The sequence below is a fragment of the Colletes latitarsis genome, chromosome 2, assembly GCF_051014445.1.
Source record: "Colletes latitarsis isolate SP2378_abdomen chromosome 2, iyColLati1, whole genome shotgun sequence".
NCBI lineage: Eukaryota > Metazoa > Arthropoda > Insecta > Hymenoptera > Colletidae > Colletes > Colletes latitarsis.
Genome location: NC_135135.1, coordinates 24304283 through 24324723, shown reverse-complemented (window position 1 = coordinate 24324723; position 20441 = coordinate 24304283). Strand labels below are relative to the sequence as shown.

Genomic DNA, 20441 nt, shown 5'->3' with positions numbered 1-20441 from the left:
TGGTAAATCATAATATCGCGATACGACGGTGGCGAGGCTATTATAAAATTCAAATAAGAGCCCGTTTTATGCACGCGTTTTACGATAGCTGCGAGATTCTTTGTCTGCCAACAGAGATGGGCGAGATCCTAGGTACGGGCTTCGAAGAATAAAAGAGGGATTTCTTCGGAGGCTCTGTGAAGAAACATGATTTATTATTGGTCTCTTATTCATTCCGACAGATACACTTTTTTGCGAAAACAAAAAGGAATTCTAGTATTTTACATTTTTGTATTCTTGCGAATGGCTTTTGTTATGTGAGTAAAGGCGCAGACTCTTTTTACTGAGTGTACATTGAAATTGATGCAATGTAAAGTATCACAGGGTCATAAGAGAATTTAATGCGAATAAAAATAGGTCAGAAATTGAACGTAATCAGTTTCGAAAGGCTTAATGGTGCGTATTATCGTGGCAGAAATGATGATCGGCGTGGGCGTTAGTATTCGTCGCCCCGCAAAAGTACGGTCAAGGACCGCGCGTTTGGGGCAACCGATAAACCCAAAGGAGTAACGTTGATTTTGCCCAACGACGCGGAACAAAGCGTGTCCCGAAGAAACCCGGAGGTAGAGTGCCTCCGCTTTGGCTCCTCTCACGGAACGTTGCAGGGGTGAATCACCTCCGAAACTTATTCTTTCGGAATAGTGGACGCTGACCTGACCAGGTAAGCGCCACCCGCAAACTTCTCTCGACCCTCTCTCTCCCCTACAAACACGCTCGGAGAACTCGTTCGAGCGAGTAGACATTCATAATCTCTGATCAACAATTGTATGAAGAGATAGCAGACGTATCTATGCTTTCCTAGAATAAATTGTGCAGAAACAGACCCCGGAAGCGTAACTCATTCATATATTATTTCCAGTTACTGTTGCAGTGTTTATCTCGGAATACACGTTATGAATTTATTTAATATTATCTTCTCCTTAGTCACTCTACCCCCCTCCCCATTGTACTTTGGATCACTAATTGCATATTATCTTCTTTATCTACTTCCGGCTTGGCTATCGCAAGGACGAAGTAAGATAACAGGAAAAAAGAAATAGAAAGTAGAGCGTTTCGTCGAGCGCTTGCGAGAGAGTCAAAAGCGTGGCCATCTGGCAGCGAGCACGGGAACTTTCCCAACGAAAATTTTCCTTTGCTGAGAGGGAGGGTCGAATTAATTCAAGAAGAAATTTCAGACCCGTTTGTCGACCTATGTAAATGACGGAATATATTCAAGCGTGGTGCCTTTTTCTCGACCCTCTTAACGACCAGGCCAGGTAGGCCGACGCGTTTACAATGCGATTACGCGCGAAAGTGGAATATTAGCGGGTGGGCCCGTAGGCTGGTAGGAAACAGTGTCACCGTCCCATGAATAATACCCTGGTCATTAGGCCACGGTACGTCGAGGGCGGTCGTTAGCCACGGAGTTCGAAGTAAAAATACTACGGGTTCGGATCGCGGACTTCCTGTCGCGGATAATTAATCATTGGGTAGTGGCGGTGACTAAGGACGGGGCGGTTTTCGCGGAAATCCACGTGGATCCTATTCGTCGCGGAGAAGCACTCCGTGCGTTTCATCATCGACGATGATCCTTCGGGCGTTAGAACGACGAACTGGGAACAGCGATTCCCCGGTCATCGTTTCAGCTATGACGCATTTGCATTTCCATCGAAGTTGCGCGCCCGTGGCGCTTTCTCCGCCTATCGCCGTTTCTATCTTTGCATTTGCTCGGGCCTGGAAACGATCCCAGCGGCGCTACGACCGTTTCATCTAATTCCGTAAATGTCCTCCAGATACTTTGGACGGCGTAAATAAGACTCGTTGCTATTCCCGGAACCGTCCCTCTCGCGACGAAACGCTGGACGCCGCGATCGCCTCTGTCTTCGGTAACGAGGATCGTTTCCCATCAGATCTTTCGTATCTAAATTGCCAGAGATGGATTCCATTACGAGATATATGGCATCAATATTAATTTCTAAAAGAAAAAATATAAATTTATAAGCGAGTAGCAAGATCTCTGTAACGAGGTCTTAATTAGGAACCGTTCATTTTTATTTGCATTCAATTCGATTCCTAGACTCTCCAGAGTCTATTCACAAGTTGAAGAATTCTGTATTAAGGCAGCCTATGCGGGCAATAAAAGGATTCGTAGTCCGCGGTAGGGCTCTCGAAACATTAGGTTAGGCCTCTTAACCAATAGAAATTTTGAAGCTTTAGTGCTCCCGATCCGACTAATGTAGACCATCAAAGGGCCTATTATAAAAACTAGGGTCGCCCCTTAATGTGTTTGCACGCGCTGTCAGCCAACGGGGCACGTTACTAGATAAAAGAATTCGATACTGAAAAGCCCACAGTTCGGTTGCTCCAAGTAGGTTAATGTTCGAATCGCTCGATTCTTCAGCGTCTCAAAACCTTTGAAAGTTGGTTTTCACCCAGCGAATCGAATCTAGAGACTCGTAACTAGCGCTGCAATTATTTATTTTTTTATTCATCGAGGCTGAAATTCAATTGACGACGTTTGACACAAATTGGCTTAGAGGGATTAAAACTTCCCCCGTTGAAAGTCTGTCCACTGGACGATGGTGCACCAGCCATTCCAAATTATTCGTAATTCTCATCGTGCGTAGAACACGACGAGATTTCTGAAAATATCTACTAGCAATGTTTCGCAATAACGCGTGAGTTTAAGACACCTTTCGAGCCCCTCCCGAGGAACGTAAAATCGATCTAACGGGGGTAAATCGACTCTAGCTTATTGGCTATATTCCCCTGAATATACCAAGTCGAATCGGAAAAACTGAACGTATAAAGCGCGTCCCTCGGAACAAGTGACTCATCCGTACGACCCGCGAGGGAAGCACACGGATTTCCATTGCACTATCGATCGCGTCTAGAACGCGAAAGGGAGAATATTATGCGAAGACATATGATCCAGAACCTAACGGTTTCGTTAACCAAGACGATTCGCCAAGGGAGACGGAAGGAGACGTCGTCGGAGGCGTTGCAAATTACAGTTTCTGTCCCCTATGCCCGAAATGTTCGCCCGTAGTCGAGGGGAGAGAGTCTTCAACCCCTAATTTTCGGACGAAGCTGGGGGCAGCTCCGGGATTCGAAGCCAGTAACAACCCCCGGCGTCGTTTCCAATGGGTTCGTTTACTGGCCACCATAACTGGATTAGAAATATTGAACCTTTTTCCGGAGAAACTCCGTTGACGCCATTATAGTGGACAAACTATTTTAAAACACCCTCTACATACATTTACTCCCCACTCGTATTCGTACACTATAATGGTTATTCGCTATAACTGAAAACAAACTTGTTTTTCTTATGTTTGATAAATGTTTATTACACTACTCTGTTTATTCTATTTACTAAGTAGTTTAAACAAAATTTTTTCTTCAGTATTAAATAGTGAAGGTGATGCCCAATTATACAGTAACAGATAGAGAAGTATAATAGAAACTTTATACAAAATTAACAGGGGTAGGTGCCTAAATTTCTCGGCGAAAAAAAAATTTCAAATCGTTCTCAAAAAATTATTTTCGGTTGCAGGGGTCAATTACAATCATTTTTGGTGAATAGACATACCCCCGAAATCTTACTCACTTACGAGAAAAAAATTCTTTACCGAAACAATAATGTCTGACCAGAACACTTATTCTACTGATCCTACTGAAATTTCAGGCCTATCTTTAAAATATCATAACTCCTGAACGGATTGGAGGATTCTAATATTTCAAAGTGCAAATAACGCGTATTTAGATGAAGCATATGTAGAAATTCCAAGAATGTTCGGAAAATTGTTCCTTAACCCTGTAAAGTGAAAGAAACTGAAAAGCCAAAAAGACACATTGGCTGTAAGGTCTACTCGTATATCTGGTCTGTGGTACTGTTTATATTTGTCGCATCCCAGCAACGGTAATTGGGTTTCCATAGGCGACCGACATTCTAATGGACACGCGAGCACATTATTTGCTCTGCGCGATTCATCATCGCGTAATCGCGTTTCGTGCGCGAACTAGACGCGGAGAATTCATTTGTGTGTCGGATGGAGGGGGCAGAGGGAAATTCAACTGTGCACACATCGGCGCAATAATGCTCGATCGCCACCCATGGTCGTCCCAGAGTTGCAGGAATCGAGCATAAAGGGAGAAGGGCATAGTCCCCCGAAATCACAAGCTTATATATCCATTCGGGAAGACGATATTCGAGGGTTCGAGGCGAGCCAGACAAATCTGCAGGGTTGCTGGACGCGTGCAACCGAAAGCTCTCCTTCGATTCGTGCGTCGAAACCCCCGTGGATTATCCGTGTATATATTTTGTACTCCGTACGGAAGCCATTGATAAACGATCGCTTACTTACTCGGCGACGAGGGTCTTCGTTTTCGATGCTGCAACCATGGGGGTTGTCGAGATTTTATTTTTCCAAACAGGCCACGAACGATCAGACATACAGAATCATCGGAAGTGTGCTTTTTTTTAAAATTAAATACTCTGGTATTCGGAGGCTAATTACTTCCGGTGCACAAGACTCCGGAGGGTTTCTAAGGAGTGTATAAAATAATTTTTATTTCGCTTCTTTTTTATTGTAGTCTTGGGCCTGTTAGGAAGCCATATCGACAAGTCTATGATCTTTCGCCCCACGGCAGAAAGAATTGAACCCTTCAATAATTTATTGCTTTAAAACATACAGTAAGAAAAGGAAAATGAACCAGCTTGATAGAAAAGGTCGCCGCGACCCGGTGACCCAGCGACGAATTAAACGAAGCGAAAGGTTTCGATCGTTGACCTGCAAGCCGGGGTCGTTTGTCACGCGCATTGTTGGAACACATTTTTCCGGGCGGGAAAAGCGTCGATGCAGTTTCCCTCGCGGAGATTCCCTCCTTTCATCCACCCAGGTCTCCTCCCTCTTCTCATCTGGCATTCTCCTAAAGCGATGGCAAAGTGCGTCAGGACGAAATTTTAATTCGTCTTTGTCCATCGCGGCACGAAACGTCGCCATTGTTCGGCGCATAAAAGCCCCATCGGATACCGAGTGTACGCGTGTACGGACCACCGTGGGATATCGACCGTCCCTCTGGGTCCGTGCGTGTGTTTTTGTTGCGTGGGTGTACTTGCCTTGGCCCCGAACACGAACGCAAAACGAGAGAGGAAGCTTTCATCCCGATGGTGGCTCGTTTCCGTACGGGCTCGCGCCATCATTTCATGGGGTTCGTAGTCGTGGGGTGGGCCAGGCTACGTCCAAATCGACCGCGTCGTTCTGTCCACGTTTGTTGGTCGAATATTCGAGACACCGCCCCTCGGGCTGTTTAATTAAAAACTTTTACCCGCGAGCGCGAACGCTTGGCATCTTCTGATTTACGGAAACCCCCTACCGCCGTTCGTAAAGTTCGCACCGTAGCCCGGGACCTGCCTCTTCGACCCTCCTTTGTCCACCTTCGATTCATACACGATGACTATTAATTAATAAATTCATTTTGAATACCATAAAACTAGGAAACAAAATTAATTTTCTCTTTAGGTCGCTCTCGTCTTATATTTTATATGAAATTCCGCATTCATCCGGTGCAAAGGAACTGTTAAATAAGCAAACGAATAAAATTGATGACTCAAACCCTATATCGTAATTTTAATTTTTATCCAGATGTCTAACGTCTGAGTGCAAAAGTGGTCGATTTGGAGGCGGAATGGCTCGTTCTTTCTGTCTTGGAACGGTCCTCCAGCATTGCTTTTAAAGTCTCTCCACTTGTGCAATCCTCTTCTTTTCCCCCTTTTGCAGCCACTATTTATTTCGTTCCAGATTTCCGGCATCTTGTTCTCGCTATTAGTTTCTGACTGCGCCTTTTCCCAGGCTTTGTTAAATATTCCGCTTTCTCTTCGCTTAGGATGCATGCATATTTATTATTATACCTGGATTTCCTTATTCATTTATTGCGCTGGGTTTTGCGCATCCCTGCTTCCCCTGAAAATAATTCAGACGAGCCAACGTTCGTTCGAACACAATTTAATTATCCAATTTAGATTGTTTTTTTTTATCGTAGAAATTAAAAATTGGATGAGATATTTGTCCGCGTCAATACGCGTACCTCTTTATAAATTCATTGACGTCACTTTTGTACACCGTTCTCGTCGTGGAGAAACCGTTGCTTAGAATCTGTTTTCGTCACAGTTACCGGGAGAACTTTCGTCGTGTCGATCGATCTCGGTTCTCTCGGTCTTCTTATAACTCGTTTTGCTCGTTCAATTATTAACCGTGTTGTCCAGTCACGAATATTGTTATTACGCTGATAAAAAATAGAACACGGAACGCAGGAACTGGAGGAACGCGTGTTCTGAAACCTTTGAGGCTATAAATTGTTAAACTGTAAATTAAAAAAATAAATCCAAATACCAACGTTTATTTATGGATGTTGCAGTAAAGGTTAATCTGGAATGTCGAGATGCAAAAATAAATTGTCAAGTTAATTCCACGAGACTTGTCGACCCGTTTTACAGAAAGCATCGACGCTTCCTGTTACATGGTTCACAGTCAGCTGACATTCTCCATTTGTCAACCTTTCGCGAACCTATCGAATTAAATTTTCTTGAACTATCATTTTACGTTATATTTCTTTTACCTAAATTTTGACTTATTAAAATCTTAAATTCAAGGAAACCGCGAAAAGTCCTGCGAGAAATTCCAGAAATCCCGAATAACTGTGAGAATCGTCTCGACAGAAGCGGTTTCGACTATATTTACGAAGGACAGACGGACCATCGTGTTCTCGAGGCACCTTCGACCTGTCTGAAATGGTCGAATTAAAATTTCAACTCTCTGCGTTACGTCATTATTCTCTCGCATTCCTTTTAAGCGATGATTTCATTTCTCGTCGCTTCGACGCGACCGTAATTTGTTTATCGGCCCATCGGGAGTGTTCCGTGGTTTCCGGCCAGGAGAGAAAGACACTCGTGTGGGACGAAAATCGTGGAAACGTGGGCTAATTTGAAAATAACAAAAATTATTCCCCGATAGATTCAAGTTTAGAATTAATTTACGGTTACTCGACTTAAATTTATATATTTTCGTTCCGACGAGGAAGAATGACAATTCGAGTCGTGTTACTTACGTTCTAATTTGGCATGTTACTCGGAAACGCAGATTTGTCTCGCGTTTGAAAGGGACACGTGGTCTTAGAGAAGACGCGAACGCCCCAAAGTCTTCTTTAAATACAGCATGATCGATGATCCAACCGAGTCCGTAGAGAACTCGAGACCAGTTTCATAAAATCGAGATATTAGATCTGTCTGCGAAAGTTCCCTCGTTTTTCGTCCTACGTCCCGGAGATAATAAAACGCGTCCTGCTCGATCTTAGTCACCGTGAAAATCTCCACCGTTTTACACTGGAGCGATCGTTCATCCAAGATGGGAATTTATCAGAACAATTTTCTACCCCGCAATTGATATATTGGCGACGTTTTCAAAACTTCTTGTCGTCTTCCGAATTGTCGACGATATTTTTCATATGTTTGCAGTTTTCCCAGGCACGTAGTCGACAAGAAATCTCTAATAATAATAAAGCGTCACGGTCGAAACGTTATCGAGCCACGTTATTTTCCACGGCTGAACGATCGTCTCTCGTAACCGCGAATTATGACAACGCATCCTGTGCCTGACCTGAAAACTGTGTTCGTTGGTCTCGCGCAGCCCGATGGGCACCGGAGGAATCGCTTATGCACTTCTGGTTCACCTTGCAGGTGCGCAGCGTCGATAAACACGCGATGGAGAGAAGAAAGTGATCCGAAAAATCGCAACGGAAGCCTCCGTGGTACGTCCTCGAGAGTGATGGAGACTTTCCTCGGGGTCTGCATCGCTGTAGACGGCGCGTAGAGCCAGGATCGTACGACGAACATCGAGCACGAGGTGTTCCAAGATGGGCAAGTGTTGCAGCAAGCGGCAGGAGCCGCAACCCCTTGGTAAGTACCTCGAAAACTTGTTCCTCCGTCGTTCGCTCGCGGCTGTTTAGCGATAAGTTTTCTTTTACAACTCCATGGGAACGTTTTAAGTATACTTCGAAAAGTTTTGAGTGGCTGTCAAGGTCTTGAACGTAACGAACCAGAGGTTCGAGAATTCCTGGTATCCGCGTAGCTTGGAAACATAATCCTTCGATTCCATAATCGATCCAACGATGAAATTTTACGTGATTTACTACTGAATGCAACTGTGCTCGTAAAATTAATTATTATATAAGCTTATAGCATTTTTCCTTCGTTGCGTTGCAATGAGTTTTATTCGATTCGGGAAACGATATTTCTCGCAACCTTCGATATTTGTGTTTAATGATAATTCGCAGATGTCAGCGCTTGGCGTAACCGCTCGGACCGCTGGAAAATATTCAATTGCCCAGTGCAGCCCATTCCCATTTTATAAGAATCCTTACGATTCAGATAGAACGAAAGAAATTCAATACGAAGTTAAAGATAAGTATCCCCGTAAAATCTAATAAAAGAGAAAGGAGTTCTTGGATTCTCACGGGACGAATTCAGCCCTGATCTTGCGTCTCTTCGTGAATGTTTGAAGTCAGCGTGCATCGTTAAGAAAATTCGTGGTGCATTTTTTATTTACAATTTTGCTCGACTCCGTTACGCAGGTTATAAGAAAGCAGACACAGGACTGAGCTCGAAGCACAGCAATGGAGGTTCCTTGGATCGGTACACCGCTGACCCGAATCAAAGGGGTGTACAAGCGAGGGCGGACATCATTCGACCGAGGCCCACACCTTGTAAGCTACAGATTCCGCATCAACCCCGTAAAACAAGCTCGCCTGTCGTTATGCCTGCATGTGTGTATTTTATGTTATTTTATTTCGTTTCTTAGCATTATTTACGTTTAAGTTTACTCTTAAGTTTCGATGGATGATTTTAGCTTGTAAGCTTGCCGAGTTTCGCTCCGTCTTCCGATCAGACATGGGGAAAATTTTTATTTAACGAGAGAAACGTTTGTTCGTTCGACATTTTTCCCATCTCTGTCTTCGATACGACGACGAATTAGATTCTGTTACGTTGGGCTTAAGTAAAATTATATACACGATGGTGAGTTCAATGACATTGGTCGCAAGAAAACTGATTTTATTTGCCGACAAAACGCTTTTAAGCACACGGTTCAAACGTTAATATCATAAATGGCGGGAGGAAGAAAGATCAGTCTCGGGCTGAAGAGGAAGTAGAACATGACGGAGCAGTTACTCCTTAGTCAGACAGTCGGACCCAACACGAGTAATAATCCCCTTCCGATCTTTCTTTATTCCTGCAATAGCTCAACAAGCTTCGTAAGGTCCCTAAGATTACAGATTATTTTAAGCAATTTAAATAAATATTCTTGAATTTCTATATAGTACAGATGTTAGGTTAAAAATTGTCTGCACGAACGCGTGTAAATTGGTTTGTTCTGTGAAACAGCTCACTCGCAAAGGTCCAACAAGATCGTGGTGGCACTTTACAATTACACCGCGCGCGAAAGCACGGACGTCAGTTTCGTGAAGGGCGACCGAATGGAGGTATTGGACGACACGGAGCCTGACTGGTGGAAAGTTTTGCACTTGACGACTTTACAAGAGGGTCTCATTCCTTGGAACTTCGTGGCCGTCGAGCGTTCGGTCGAGAGCGAAGAGTGAGCATTTCCGTTGAACGCTAGTTTATTCGTCGACACCGGGTAACGTCCCCACTTAACGATAAACGAACTCGTTCTTCTCCCTTTGACGCAGTTGGTTCTTCGAGAACGTCTCGCGCAAAGAGGCCGGCAAGTTGCTCCTGGTGGACGAGAATCCCCGAGGAACGTTTCTGGTCAGACCCAGCGAGCACAATCCCAGAGGCTACAGCTTATCCGTGAAGGACTGGGAGGAGGGCAGGGGCCATCACGTGAAACATTATAAAATTAAACCGCTCGACAATGGAGGCTTCTTTATCGCCACCAGCCAGAAGTTCCCCACCTTGCAAGCCCTTGTCATGGCGTACAGCAGTAAGTATCTTTCAGATCTACCCTTTAATACGCTTCAGTTTCCTTCGACTGTCGATCGATAAATAATACTTTTATTATCCCTTGGGCTTGTGGGGTCCTGTTGATGAGAGATGGAGGAGCGCTTGCGAGAGAAATGGCCCCTCTGGCGGCGAGTATAGAAGGCGACCCCACAGACTCTACTTTAGCTTCTCGCGTTTTAGAAAACTCAACTGTTGCATTACGCAAGGAGAGTTGACTGTAATTTAATTATCTATTTAACGTTTCTTGTCTGTAATTTTCCAGAGAACGCGTTGGGTCTCTGTCACGTGCTATCGAAACCGTGCCCCAAGCCGCAGCCGGACATGTGGGACCTGGGACCCGAGTTGCGCGACAAATGGGAGATCAACAGGAACGAGATACAGCTGATACGGAAGCTGGGTCACGGTAACTTCGGCGAGGTTTACTATGGCAAATGGCGAAACAAGATCGAGGTGGCGGTGAAGACTCTTCGACCGGGGACCATGTCGACGGAGGCGTTCCTTCAGGAGGCAGCTATCATGAAGCAATTCCGGCACAGACACCTGGTGGCGTTGTACGCCATCTGCTCGAAGGAGGAACCGATCTACATCGTGCAGGAGTACATGTGCAACGGTAGCTTGCTGGACTTCCTGAGGACGGGCGACGGGAAATACATGCAATTCGAGGATCTGATTTACATCGCTGGACAGGTGGCTTCCGGCATGGAGCACCTCGAGAGCAAGCAACTGATACACAGAGACTTGGCCGCGAGGAACGTTCTCATCGGCGAGAAGAACAAGGCGAAGATCTGCGATTTCGGTCTCGCCAGGGCGATCGAGGACGACGAGTACTGTCCGAAACAGGGAAGCAGATTCCCGGTCAGGTGGACGGCCCCCGAGGCCATCGTTTATGGCAGATTCAGCATCAAGAGCGACGTATGGTCCTACGGTATCTTGCTGATGGAGCTATTCACTTATGGCCAAGTTCCTTATCCCGGTGAGTCCCGACGGATACTTTGTCATCCACCGATTCCCTCATTTTTTTAACGCATTGTCGAGACTATAATCAGATCTTCCTGCTTTAAGATTCCGTCCATTGTACACGATCGAACCGGGGAGATCTCTCCCCCTTTTATGCTCCGCGTTCTATCGTGCTAGTAATACGAACACGATGAGCGCGCGTTTAACTCGAAACTGAAGTCAGAAGATTTACCTCCTCATTTTTAGACGAATAGAGATTTTGATTGCTGTCAGGTTATAACGCTTCTTGAACTTGGACAAAAGCTGTTGCTGCAGCAGAAAGAAAGACAAGAAAAGGGAGTTTCCCATCCTAGTACACTCTTCCTTAGATTCTGGAGCGTTTGATACTCTCGAGAAGTGTATATACATATAGGAACAGATAGTCGGAGGAGTACTTGCGAGAGAGAAGAGTTGAGCGTCTCCCTCTGCTGGCGAATACGGGAAGTGTCGCCATAAAGCACATAACAGAAGATTGCGTTTCATCATTTTTTTTTATTTATTCGTAAGAAATTTTTTCCTATCTTTTTTTTTGCTTCGACACGATTGCTTGACCTAGTTCTGTGGAACATTCAGTATTTAAAATGTTATCACTCATTGCTTATCTGAACAATTAGACGCATGAAGACACAATGTATCCAGTGTTTCCAAGTTGAGTTTCTACCAGCTAGTTTAGCTAATGTATTAATTTCACAACAAAAATATTCATACATGAAATTGTTCTAGAAAATATCAAATGAGAATTTCTCAATCTTTGAAGTTATTCGTCGAACCAGTCGACAGTGTTCTTGTATTTTCAAGTGGCCTCCAAAGTAAAGCTAGTGGATTTAGATCTGGGGCACGAACAATACCTGCACAACCTATTCATCTGTTAAGAAATCGTTTGTTCAAGAATCGTCTGACTACTCGGCTCGAAATGGGACAGTGCACCATCGTGCATAATAATTCATGCAATTGATTACTCAAGAACTCGGGCCAGTGTGTTAAGAAAAATAACAACTGCTTATGGTCGTGAGCCCAATACAAAACCGAGGATTTATCGGTCGACGTTTCGGCCTTTGACGAAGGTCTTCTTCAAGACATTGAAGTACAGTCATACTAAACGAAGCCCAGTAGTGTGTAAAAATAATTAAGACTATCACGATGTTAAAAAACTTTGAATATCTGTACAGTGTAATTAAAAATTAGTCTAATAACAAATGAGAAAGGGATTAAGCCATTGGAAACTGCAGGATATTTAGGCTCTGAGGACAATTGTCTGTTCAACCTCTGCCATGTAGTTCGTAACAGACATCTACAGTTTCACGCGCGACACGTTAAAAGAATGAGATAAACAATGGCGTTTCCGGGCGATCGACAATGCGTTAATGTCACTTTCTCCCTTGCGCACGTTCTTAAATTGAATCGCTTTTGTTTCTTCAGGTATGCAGGGCCGTGAAGCTATAGAACAGATAAACAAAGGCTACCGAATGCCGAAACCATTGAATCACCCGCTGCCGGACAGCATTTACCGATTGATGTTGCAATGCTGGGACGCCAGCCCCGAGAAGCGACCCACGTTCGAGTTCCTGAATCACTATTTCGAGTCGTTCAACGTGACGAGCGAAATACCGTATCTGGAACCGCCAACGGACTGATACACAGCTCATATGCAGAGTCACCTGGTGCCGCACGGTCATTTTCACCCAGCGCACATCAATTGTGCCATGGAGTTTTATGGTATTTATTGCTAAAGCTCTCCGGCCAGATCTACCCGGGGGGGGGGGGGACGTTGTCGCCATTCATTTTGCACATCGCAGATTGTCCGGGCGAAGAGTGAATTCCAAATCGAAAAATTAAAAAAAATATAGAGGAAAGAAAAAGAGAGAAAGAACCGATCCAGAACAAAAATAAAAAAAAAAAAAAAACGAGTTAACATTTCGTGAGCAACACGGTGGCAAGAATTCTGTAAACGTTACCAGACTTCTCGAAGCAATCGTTGTTAAACGCTGCCAAAAAATTTCTACGACGATCGCGAGTATACCGACAAGTGTTCTTTTCGTTCGTAAATTTTTCTTAAATCCGGCGTCGTAATCGGCGCGAGCATCTCAAGAACAATGATCTTGTGTGCCATGGAACTTTATAAAGAGAGGGAGAAAGAGAGAAAAAAAAGAGAAATTATTAAGTCATGTTGATGCTCGTATAGGGCGTATACAAGGCTCTTGAAACTTTGTGACCAATCGTGAATAACTGCCGACTAATACTGAGTCAGACGACTGATAATAAGATTATAGAATCTCTATCCGTTACGTATCCAGTATCTATTAAGGTTTAAACGAAATCGTTCGTCGTTCGAGCTATTTAATAAGCATTTTCATAATTCGGAGAGTATAATAATTGACGAAGTTGGTATTGATAATCTTACAAAAGTGTTTAGAGGTTAGAACGGAACGAGTCGAGAACTAAACGTAGAGTTTTAAATGGTAGAAGATGTAACCGATTTATATTAGTCCGTCAATGTACGATCGCAGCGCAGAAAAGGGAAGCATTCGCGCCATTTTGTGTAATCCGCGCGATTACTTCTCATTGATCTCGAATCGGTCGCGACTGATTTTTCCTACGATCCAAAATTCCATTTGGATGCAGTCCTTGTAAATCCGGGAGCACCGTTTGTGCGTCGATGTACGAACGGTTTATCGAGTGCACAAATCTGCGATAGGACACAATGACGTTCTACGATATATGTAAACTAGGAGCGAAACGAGTTCTCGTTTCATTTCGAACGACTGTTCGCGTAGAACAATATTTTATACCAGAGATTAATACGTTTTATACGTAGACAAAGAAACTCTTTTCGATGTACTTTTGTTTTGTGAACAATGCGTTCCAAATACACAATTCGAAAGCACACGATCGTTTCTGTAATATACATATTATTATTTTTTACTGTGATTGCGCCCCTTAAAAGAAAACAGAAAACTGTCGTGTTCTGCGACGTCGGTAATACGCCTCCATATCGATCGATTTCAACATCGCGTTTCCCTGAATTTCCGTTTTTAAATTCGGTGGAGTTAAAATACAAAGAAGTTACTTGATACGAAACAAACGTTAACAGAAATGCGAGACTGTTTTGTGGAAACTATTCTACGCGTTAATATATAATTTATTTATTCAATAAACGGGAAGCCCCATTAGCGTACAGAGTAGTAGAACATGATAATCAAAATAAGGTTATGAAGGTAATTTTAACGTGAATTGCTCAAACAATGTAAGGATGGGCACATTGCATCATTCAAAAACTGTGTATTTAAACTTTTTTAATACTTTGCCCTTAAGTTGGTTACCCAATTCTCGTTAAAATTACCTTTATAACCTTATTTTGACTATCATGTTCTATTACATTGCCCACTGATGGGGCTTCCCGTCTATTGAATAAATAAATAAATAAATAATGTTAAAAGTTCATATACATGTACGTCCGACAATGTTCAAATTGGGTTTGTGCTTTTACCATAGAATAACCTCCAAATTTCTTAAATTTTTTATCGAAATCATAGACAAACATATGCAAAAGGAATGCTGTAAATCAAAAATAAATATTTCCCAACATGTTGTACTACACTCTGTAAGCAATTACTTTTTTCGTGATTCTTAAAAGTGTATATTTTTACTTCAATCGTAATCGAACATTTATGTGGCGCCCAGCAAGTATGGCAAACCAACTGATATATGTATACCGGATTTATAGTTCTATAGGCACTCCTCTACTTCGAAAATTGTTTATATTTAGAAAACAAAAGTTTAACGAACGTACAAGTGAGAGTGAACTTCTTTCATTATTTCGATATGTAGTATCGATTCATAAAGAATATATCGCGCATTTGTTAACGCTTTGTAAGAAGTACGTTTTCGTGTCGCGACAAGAAGCGACACCTTTTTCGATGTTTATGAGAATCTAGAGAGAAAAAAAGAAACTAGAAATACTACTTGAGATAAAAGATTAAATCATCGATGTTGCTCGTACAAAGTGTCTGAAAAATTGTAAATTTTCTACTAAACATACAAAAAAGATAGGTTAGGGTAGAGTTTAGACGGTAGACCCGTGAAGTAGGTGTAAAAAAAAAAAAACTCTCCTCGGAATGTGAAACGCGGTCGTGAGAATTTTTCTTTCGTAATTTCGTCGTGCAAGTGTTTTCGGGGAAGATGTTTCGATTCCGAGGACGTATTTGTTGTCATGGTCGTCCCCCGTGGAACGTATCGTTAGACTAAGTCCCTAGACGTACATTGAACTATGTCACGATAAACAGGATGAGCCATTATGACACTTTTAGATATTAACGTTTAAACGAATAAGAAAACAATTAAATGTATGGGAGGGAGAGAGAAAGATAGAGGAAGTGGAAGCGTGAAAGTGTGAGAAACGCGAGATTATTACGTACGTGAGTGTAGTGAATTGTTACACTTGTGTCTGTGCGGTATTTTTTTTTTTTCACGCGCATTGTGCCGTGACATTAAGGGACGAGCAATAAAATGTCAAGCTCTACGTACGCCCCGTAACCATTGCTCAATAGAAGAATCCATCGTTCTCACGAGATCACGTTTACGAAGCAAACAGTAATACCCTGAAATTCGACGAGCCAGACAAGTGGTAGGTAGAGGCAAAAGATTTTGACTACTCATAATTTTGAAAATCTGAAAACCAATCGGTGATTTCTGTGACAAATACTAAGGCACGCGGTGAAACTGTAAAGTTTAAGGTCGTTCCAAGCGTAATGCATATGCAAAGAAACAGTCTTGAGCGATTAACATTTTTTGCGACTACTTTTACGACCACGATCGTTCGAAGAAACGTCGATATTTATAATATCGATTCAGCGGAATACTTTTACGGCTCACGTTTACCGGGACTCGTCGCGAACTCGACATTATATTGCAACATTACATAGCGTACCGATAATATAATGTTTTCTACTATGATTAGCAAGGCGATCGCCATACCCTTCGTTGTGTGAGTTGACTAATTTATTCTATGTAGTACGATGCGGTGAATGCACGTGAAAAAGCATCATGTTTACGTAGAAGTTAGAAAGTAGCTGTATTTCGTCCAGTAAACTTTTCTATGAGCGTTTTATACCGATCAAAATGTTGTTGTGTTTCACACGGAGAATGGTCATTTTAAGGGTTCGTTGACGATCATGTTGTCGCCATAATTCGTAGACCTGAAGCAATTGTGGATGAATTTCGATTCGCACGAACGGTGGAGCGTCCTAACGGACAAGAAGTACGTTTGATTTCTCCATCTTGAATGTCGCTGTCGCGTAACATTATTTCATCCGAGCAACACAGAAAAGAGAGTGGTATATTTAAAAATGTTATACCGGTAAGGGCATCGTGTGGCCTTTCCACTGGACCTAGAGACTGATATTGTTTAGACGAAGAACAGAAACAGTTACATTTGAATGTATTAATATGCTCGACAAAATTTTTCCCGCGAACGTTGAATTATCGAACGTAAACTTAAGTCTTAAAGTTTTTCTTACGACCTTAGTACAAGACGATAAATTCTGACGGTAGTTTAGAACTGTTGTGATTTTACACGTGCCTGCTCGGCTATTATTATCCGTTTGTCGATATTTAAATGCCAATTATAAACAGGCACAATCTCTCCCTATCGTATTTGGTGTACTAGATATCGAGGAATTTTTCTAAGGAAAGGAAAATAATCGAAATTTTCCGCCGACGTTTTTTCAGATGCATTCGAAAACGAATTCTAGTCGGGAGACGCTGCGTGTTCCGATTACGAAAGTAGCCGTTACGAATGCAATAATGCTATTCATCGTTATGCGTCCGGTAGTCCAAAGCAAAGTATACTTAATATGCTGGCTGGTTTACGCAACAATGTAAGGCTATCAACTTTTTTAATACTTCTCGACCATTCGTTGCGACGGACAAATATAGAATATTAAGATTGTAGAATTTAAATGATTCGAGCTAAACTTTCGTAGTCTGTAAATGTTTGTCGTCATAGTTATCGATCGAGTAGCAATTCGTAACTTTAACTCTATTTTTACTACCATTATCAAGTAGTTATTTTTATCACTTTAATCGATTTAATTAGTTACGAAATCGTGATACATTGAAAATAATGTTTTCATTTTTCGATACCGTTCACATTAAATCTTTAATCATACATTTACCACCGTAGCAACCACACCTTCATGATTATTGTTAATACATATCGCGCAGCAGTGTTCTTAACTCGTCTTTCGGATCGAAAATCGATTTCGTTTTAATCGAAAGGTATTTTACTTTTTTTTTTTGTCTAAACACTGCGTCTCTCGGCTTGGAGACAAGTTTCGAATATGACGATAATAAACGACAAAGTTTTTTCGTTTCCGTATCGTTCGTAATGACTTGTCCAATTGTGAGTTGCATTCTTTCGAAGGAAAGTCTGATTTCTCTCTTGAAATTCGTTTCGTTGTGGCTCCGTTCAAATGAAATTTTAATAAATCTGTGATATAGCGACAGACCTCATGTTTTGATACAGAGTTTGAGTGTTGCGCGGGGCTACTACGAAATCATCGTACCAGAAAACTGCTGAATAACCGTTCGTAGATGTTAAAATGAAAACAGTCGTCACGTGATGCGCACACCAAATAGATGGATATTTTTTAATGCATTTAGGCTTTCGTCGAGGTTTTCACAGTACACGGCGCGTCAACATGGTTCACTCGTACCTAAAGTAAAATGGATCAATATATCGTCATTGTTTACGTACCAAAGCTTATTATCATTAAGTAATTTAACGATTACTTTGTATCATTGTATTAAGTATCATAAGCCTATGCAGATAAATATATTATGTATCATATTAACAGAAGGGTGTTAATGACCTCGTCAAATGATATATACATATATATTTTCTCCACAACACGCAACATTATTTTCTCGATATACGTGTAGTAGAAGAACGGGAATTTAAATGATACAATATATTAATTTCAAGAAATTTATTCTAGTACCAATCTTTCATCTCACAATACAAAAATTTGTAAATAAAGATATTAAATTTTTTTTCATTAGAAACTAAATAAAATAGCTGGACACAAACGGTTTTAGAAAACAAAGAAACCCGCACATCGTTTTATTATTTTCGTATTTTTTTCTTCATTTTTTTTTCTTTTTTTTTTTCTTAACCTTTTATCACTTTTCTCTAAACCGATATTGAAATTGTATCACTTTTAATACTTTCCTTCTACACAGATGCAGATTCTTCTTATCATTTTTTTTGTTTTTTTTTTTTGTTTTTATTGTATATTATGTATAATTTAGGTACCAAGTTAAATGGTTTTGTAGCAAACATATAATATTTAGACTCACGATCATGCATAAACACTGCATGCTAGTCCTTGAAAAACTGTGTAAGAAATCTGCCAGTTAATAATTCAATACATTACAATTAAATATACATCATTTCTGCCATGTGTGACATCTTCTTTGGAATATGAACAAACTCCTCAAAGTAGCTGGCAAGTTCGTCGATAGTGACGTCGCACGAAGGTGGGGATATTCTCGCTTGTACCGAACATGTATTTGAACTTGAAGGCTGACCGGACGAATTGCTCGTCTCCGACTGATTGCTATTACCTCCGCCTGGACCAGGCCCCCTCTTTAAACTCGGCATCGTATTGCTACGCGCTCGTTGAAAACTACTAGCTTGAAAATTATCTTGAATGCTGGTATCGTCTTTAGCTTGTCTAGAATCTTGACTAATGTTCAGTGCTTTAAAGTCCTTTGCCACCGAACCATGACCAAAAATTTTTGTGTTCTTCCAAGAAATACTAAGTTTACAAGATTCTTTAAAGAGTGTATTTGCTAGATTATCGCTAAGACAATTAGTGCCAGTATCGTTTAATTTTAAAACAGCCTCTTTGATTATCGAAGATTTCTTAGTTTTATCAAGTACTCTTTCATTTCTTGACGGTTTGAAGTTCGTTGTGCTTTTTATGCCTCTAGGACTGACCGTGGTTAACACCGGCCTGCCAGGCATCGATCTTCTTTGAAATAAGTAACTGCAGTCGGAACCAGTGCTTTTACTGGTTGTCCTGAATGGATTCGGTGAGTTTGTTTTATCGGTGGACGTAATACTGAAACAACAAAAAAGTAACGTTTACAAGTAATACAATTTTAAAACGAATATAATTATCATAGACATTAGCAATTATTTCAAAAATCATTTATTATTTCTAAATCCTTGGCACACAGCCTGGAATTAAGTATTGGCAAATATTTATTTCTCTGCATCTTATGCAATGACATGAATCAAGAAAATGCCCGTTTGAACTATCGAAAGTGTCGCGGTAAGCCGATTAAAAACAAATGTCAATAGAAATTTACTTCACAATAAACGCACTTTAACTAGTAATATAAACTTTAGCACTGCACTTGTACACTCGACGTTTTGCTACGCAGTTCTCTCAACGCGTAAATGATTCAGGAACAACAGTTCGTGAACCGTGCACAGCGTCGTAACGCTCTATCGAACTCGTTTCTATCGTGTAAACAATTCGATTGCCTTACGGGTGACAGTTAATCGTGTTGTCGACTCGCACCATCGAGATCAAGAAACGACAGTCGTTGAAATGCGTGTTCACGAGCGTTTGCATCGTTAATAACTCGAAAACACGCGCAATGTAAACAGAGATGGTCACGTACTTTGCGAAACGAGGCAACGTTAATCGAAGACCTTGACCGCGCGTGAAAAGGGGTTGAGTCGCAAAACCGCTACGATCCGATACATCGAACGTGCATACACATAGTAGGTTCAGCACGTTCGAGGGAATTGGGAGGGATGTTTGCGAGGAGCAGGCGCTTTGAATGATCAATGTCAGGGAACCGAGAACGTTCAGTGGTAAAATGCTTACTGAGGACAACTCGAGGAAAGACGATCAATTTCGAGTTTTTCCAAACTCGCCGGCAGTACTTCGTCGGCCATGCTCACGATTTTGCACGGTTCTGTGCTCAAAGTTTGCGGAAACATGGCATCGTGCCGAACCACTGTTGGCAAACAAACGTTGACAGCGCGTCGGAAAGTTCCAGAACGCAAGGTACAATGTTTCGGTAAATAGGTTAGAATGACAACGACGACAGGCTGAATTTGTCGACGACGGCATTCACCGCGTTTCCCATTTAGTAGCGTTTTAATTTTCAGCGTATGTCACGCGTGCACCATTTCGATCTCGTTATTACGAGGCACACTTAGCAAATATCGGTCGTGGATTCGACTTTGCGATCAATTAATCATCGACAGCACGTAAATAAACAGACTTTTGCGCGCAACTGCCATTCTACTGCTGCTCGATACGGGGAGCAACGAACTCCAGATGGCGGTTCGAGCGTATTTTCATCGCGCCATTTTAAATACTTCGAAGCAACT

At 41.9% G+C, this 20441-nt stretch overlaps 2 protein-coding genes across 5 annotated transcripts in view; one reads left to right on the top strand and one right to left on the bottom strand.

Annotated features, from left to right (window-relative positions):
- Nucleotides 1-13183, top strand: part of Src64b (Tyrosine-protein kinase Src64B) — a 48896-nt gene extending 35713 nt beyond the window's left edge. For 2 of the 3 annotated variants that reach the window (XM_076783400.1, XM_076783401.1), the window contains 6 exons: nt 7754-7972; nt 8647-8838; nt 9455-9665; nt 9760-10013; nt 10296-11006; nt 12449-13183. In XM_076783400.1, the coding sequence (XP_076639515.1) occupies nt 7930-7972; nt 8647-8838; nt 9455-9665; nt 9760-10013; nt 10296-11006; nt 12449-12663 (1626 nt within the window). In that variant the 5' untranslated portion in view covers nt 7754-7929 and the 3' untranslated portion in view covers nt 12664-13183. The remainder of the gene's footprint in view (nt 1-7753; nt 7973-8646; nt 8839-9454; nt 9666-9759; nt 10014-10295; nt 11007-12448) is intronic. The other variant, XM_076783402.1, reaches the window with a different exon arrangement.
- Nucleotides 13184-18000: 4817 nt separating this feature from the next.
- On the bottom strand, nt 18001-20332 carry LOC143351633 (uncharacterized). 2 transcript variants are annotated; one of them, XM_076783410.1, is made up of 2 exons: nt 19930-20332; nt 18001-19152 (listed from the first exon to the last, which is right to left on the bottom strand). In XM_076783410.1, the coding sequence occupies exons 1-2, from the start codon at nt 20043-20045 to the stop codon at nt 18465-18467; spliced, it is 804 nt and encodes a 267-aa protein (XP_076639525.1). In that variant the 5' UTR covers nt 20046-20332; the 3' UTR covers nt 18001-18464. The 2 variants fall into 2 exon arrangements, with proteins under 2 accessions (XP_076639525.1, XP_076639526.1); XM_076783411.1 differs by lacking the exon at nt 19930-20332 and adding an exon at nt 19586-19720.
- Nucleotides 20333-20441: the final 109 nt, after the last annotated feature.